This window comes from Montipora capricornis, chromosome 8 (assembly GCF_036669925.1).
Source record: "Montipora capricornis isolate CH-2021 chromosome 8, ASM3666992v2, whole genome shotgun sequence".
NCBI classification, from domain to species: Eukaryota; Metazoa; Cnidaria; class Anthozoa; order Scleractinia; family Acroporidae; genus Montipora; species Montipora capricornis.
Window position 1 is genome coordinate 12,773,960 of NC_090890.1, and position 5,000 is coordinate 12,778,959.

At 38.6% G+C, this 5,000-nt stretch overlaps 1 protein-coding gene across 1 annotated transcript in view; it reads left to right on the top strand.

Annotated features, from left to right (window-relative positions):
* The window catches only part of LOC138059092 (HSPB1-associated protein 1 homolog), a 17,467-nt gene extending 14,947 nt beyond the window's left edge, over positions 1-2,520 (top strand). The window contains exons 4-5 of the mRNA XM_068904606.1: positions 1,059-1,414; positions 1,979-2,520. Coding sequence (XP_068760707.1) covers positions 1,059-1,414; positions 1,979-2,462 — 840 coding nt within the window. The 3' untranslated portion in view covers positions 2,463-2,520. The remainder of the gene's footprint in view (positions 1-1,058; positions 1,415-1,978) is intronic.
* Positions 2,521-5,000: the final 2,480 nt, after the last annotated feature.

Genomic DNA, 5,000 nt, shown 5'->3' on the forward strand with positions numbered 1-5,000 from the left:
TGTTAATTCAACTTCTTTACGCGTGTACTCTGAGCGTCTGACAGCTTTTCCATGGCAAAAGTTCACCGAAGTTAAACCTTGTCCGGTGGGGTTAGTATCTGGATGAAAGACTTCAAATTTTTTGATACAGATTTTGTTAGCCTTCTTTATGCAAACAAAAAAATTTGTTGGAACCCCCTAAATTAAACAGCTAGCATAAAAACTTGTAAAAATATAAAATGAATACAGTCAATCTTAAATGCAATAAATTCAAAACCAAGTTAAGCCTCTGCTTCTCAATAAAGCGAAAACATTTTCACCATTAAAAAAAAAAAACAAATAACCTTTAATGCAAATTTGCATCATTTTTATGCAGCTTTGTTCAATTTGATATTATATTTTTTAACTTAAAAAAATGAGATATTAAAACATGTTGACTATGCCTTAGAATATTGGAAATTGCATTTCCAAAGAATGCCCCTGGAAACTCCCCCTCTGCTAAAAACCTGATTTCGCCCCAGATCACCTAGTATGTAATTATAGTAATCTCGGATATTGTGTTCCAGCGTTCTGATTGGTGCACCCTAGTCCCTAGGTTCTCGGTTCTGTTAACTGATTGCAGTCGCTTTGCTTTATTGAAACAACTTTGTGTTGTTTTGTAAAACTGAACAGTTCAGAGTTTAATTATTATTATTCCATTCGCACTTATTGATTATAGTTTTGGTTATGGCCAACTCAGTGCTATAGGCCATGTTGGCTTTTTGCCATCTCACATCTAACATGTGCTCAAGGAACAATAATTCAATTCCGAGAGGATAAGATCAGGATACCAACCTTGTTTAGGGACACCAACATGGCTGCTCTGACATTGTTGGAAACTAAGGTGCCTTTCCAGGCACTCTGGAAACACCGTAGCAGAGTGTGTAAGCTAATAACATGTATTTTGACCAATTTAATGAGGAAGTATACCAGGCAGTGAGTGACACGGTGTGATGGGATTTGATACTAGCTACGGAGAGTTCAGTGTGCTTCTTATCTACGGCATTAACTGTCCAGACATCTTTTGACTTTGTTAACAGATTGCTGGAGAGAAAACAGCTCCCTTAAAAAGAGTGGTGAAAGAATCAACTGAGTGGGCCAAGCTGGAGTCTGCTTGTAGCATGAAGATATCAGATTTTATTGATTCTTTGGGAACACTTCAAGAACCCTTATATCTGTTTGACTGGAGTATACCAACTCATGCACCTGAACTGGCCAGAGAACTTGTGATTCCTAAATATTTTGCGGGAGATTTTTTACAAAGAACAGCTCCTGGATCTCTATATAAGGACAGCTGGCCAAGCTTGTTTATTGCACCCCAGGGTGTACACAGCGACCTTCATGTTGATGCATTTGGTTCAAACTTTTGGATGGCCCTTTTTCAAGGCACAAAAAGGTTAAGAGCTAGTAAGCTTGTCAGATTATGTTATAAGAGAGGAAATAACGTTATTAAAAAGCTTAACAATGAGCCTCTCTTGGGTGCAGGGAATGGCGCAGTGGTGAGAGCACTCACCTCCCATCAATGTGACCTGGGTTTGATTTCCAGACTTGGCATCACACATGGGTTGAGTTTGTTGGTTCTCTACTTTGCTCCGAGAGGTTTTTCTCTGGGTACTAGAGTCTTCCCTTCCCCTCAAAAACAAACATTTGATTTGATTTGCATTATTTGTTGATTCTAGTTTACAGTGCCCCCAATTAGAGCTCCAGTGCTAGAATGACTAGACACTTAAATAAAGTTCCTTTTTTCTAGTTCAGAAGAAAAATGCCAGGCAGGGTAAAAAAAAAACCATTTCTTTCAACTTAAAGGTGACCTTTGTCTAATTGCCTCCCCAGTTCCTACTAATCAAGTGATTTCATGTCGGATTGTAAAACTACATGTAGGACACACTCCACAAAACAAAGAAAAAGGATTTTTAAGTCTATGGCCACCATTGTGTGACAACTTCTTTGTTTTTGGTAGGTGGACGTTTTTCAGCCGAGAAGACACACCACTGCTCTATCCACACTATGAGAATTCAATGGACCTTGTATTTGATGTGGACCTGAGCAATCCTGACTTTGATAAGCATCCATTACTGTGCACAGCAACCGCTAAACAATGTACTTTACAGCCTGGAGAACTTCTCTTTGTCCCTTTTGGCTGTCCGCACAGAGTAGAAAACTTGGAAGACTCTCTGGCTATTTCTGCTAATTTTGTTGACTTGTCCAACTATAAAGTTGTTATTGAAGAATTGACAGCAAATGCATTGGTAGATCCTTGTGCTGAGGAGCTTTTAACACAGTTGACAAACCAAGATTTCCCAACGAGGATGTGCAGCCACCAAAGAGATCTATCTTGGCACAAATTTAAAATGTGGTCTAGAGATAACTACAAGGAATATGACATTGATATTGCCGATGTGAGCCTAAAAGAAACAACACCAACTCAAACGACCTGTTGCTGAACTTGACAGCAATCCAAGTAGTTAACGAAAACTCACTCAATAAACATGGTACTCAACTGCAGTAGCTATCTGGGCTGTTTTTTGTAATGCCTGATCATACAATTCTTAGATTAACTATGGTTGAAACCCTGAAGAGTGCTCTGTACTTGTGTTCATGATGCCTTGAACTTGTTTCTCTTGTTAATAAAGAATTGATATTATTAAGGCAAACAGTAACTGTCACAAACTGTTTTGCAATCACATTTTCAAGATCTTTACATTTAATTGCATAGCAGTTTGTGAAGTCAAATATAGAATAGACCCATGCCTCTTTCAGCTCGGTTGTGGGTCAAAATTACGGCCATTTTTGCTGACTTGCGTAACTTTTTGGCACAAATAGTGAAAATGGTAAGATATGCTTGTCGAAGGAGGAAAGATTTAGGTCAGTAAGAATCATCATTTGAGGTTAGGTGAACTTTAAATTTATTTTCTCTGGCTTGTACTTTGTGACAGTCTTATGGGAAAACTCCTGTTAACACCTTGTGTTGCTTTTTGACATTTCAAAGCCCATCATCATCCAATGGACTCTCAACTAACCAATGGTTTCAATTTGTGGAATGATTTCCTTATTGTGGCACGTTACCTTGAGTATAACCACAGTCAATACACTTAGTAGTTGAGCCAACAAGGCGTAACAGAAGGTTATTTTTTGAAACTGGGTCCACGGGATAAGTTATCCAGGGCCAGTTTGTCCAGAAAGGCATCTCAGTAGATGCTTGTCAGTATTATTTTGATAACTTGCAAGGTTCACAAAGCATACCATTATTTTTCCCCTCAACTTCAGCATCACTTGGGTCCAGAAATACAACGCAATAATGTCACAATGCATTCCTCTACCTTTTCGTTCCCAAGATAAACATTAGGACTTAATGAGCAAAAACAAGGCTCTGCGTTCCCTGCACGTGTGTTTTGCATTTTGGTACATGTCTTCGCCATCCTCATCCTGACAATGATGCGAATTGACAAAATTTGAGGTTGTGACTTGAGGATGTGAGAACCTGACGAAATATTTCTAATTTTCTTCCCAAACAACCACACCATTCAAGCCAATTTTATTCCCACAATATTAAGAAACAATCTCCATTCCAAACGACTTGAAGTTATCACAAAATTATTACAATAATGGGAAATAATATTTTTAGAAAATGTTATCATTGGTGTTGTCGTCGTCGTCCTTTCGTAAGTTTCCTGTTAACAGACTTGGGATAACCCTCACCCAGAAAAAACCCAGATACCAGTGATAATTGGTAGTTTGTTTAGCTGTTAAAGGTTCTACATCACTACTAGGAGCACATCTGGACATACATGTAACTGCTCTAATCCTGGGGTTGTTGTGAGTGACATGTAAAAGTTGCCATCACCCAGGCTATAAAAATGTGGACCAGGTTGGAAGAGGGAGACTTGACCTTTCTTTCAGGCTCTTGAGTTGGGAAAATTGAAAACTTCATAGAAAATTTGCGTTACTTCTGTTTCCTTCCATTTAATTTGGCAGAATGGGTGTTTGTTATTGTTATATTAATTATCCAATTACTGGCCAGTTTTTATCGAAATCTGTTGAATTGATGTGTCAATCTGAGGTATTCCAAAGATCATCCTTGAGCGAAGACAGTGATGGTGACCAGTCTGGAGGGGAAAAATACAGGGAAAAGATAACAAGGGGCTTCTTTAAAGCCTAGCAAAGACATTGGGATGGTTTTTATGGCAATTGTAAAGGATTTTCAAGTCAATTAGAGGTTAGCATCCTTTTTTTGCATAAACATGATTACCGGTAGTTATTCCGTGTGGTGTATCTATACCCTCGGCCATTAACTTGTTTTCCACTCTCAAAATTACCTCCAAAAACCTACTTTTTGCATAGAATAAGCTTTTAGAATGTTCTTGTCTTCTGAGAGGATATTTTTCAATTCGGAGCAATTTTGTGAAAAAATATTTATCACACATTGCATCACCTAACTCAATGCCTCAACTTTGTAGTCACTAAAACGTGGAACGACCTAAAACCATCCAAAACCACCTACAACCACTTCAAAAAAATTTGCAACCATCTACAACCACATCAAAAAAATCCACAACCACTCACAAAGAATCAAATACCATCTTAAGCAAGCCATAATTGTAGTTGTAGATGGTTGTAGATTTTTTATGAGGTGGTTGTAGATGGTTTCAGGTGGTTTTAGGTTGTTCCATGTTTAAGTGACTACCGACCGCCTCAACTTGCCTGAGTCTGCCTAAATTCCTTTGACCTTCGGTCATGTCACTGAAAAAATTATAAATCATGCGACAGAGGAAAATGTGACTTTTTCTTTCATGTGCAAGGGTTTATCTTTGTTATGGTTGTAGGACAATTTTCATTGCTATGCTACGCCTCTATGGCACACGCGGGGATACTAAGATATGGGCGAAAATAATTTCCTTGTGGGCAAGGAAGTGCAGCAGGGATGAATGTTTTGGTCGCTGAGGGGAGGGGCCTAAAACGAAAGTCTGAATAGACCTCTCGGG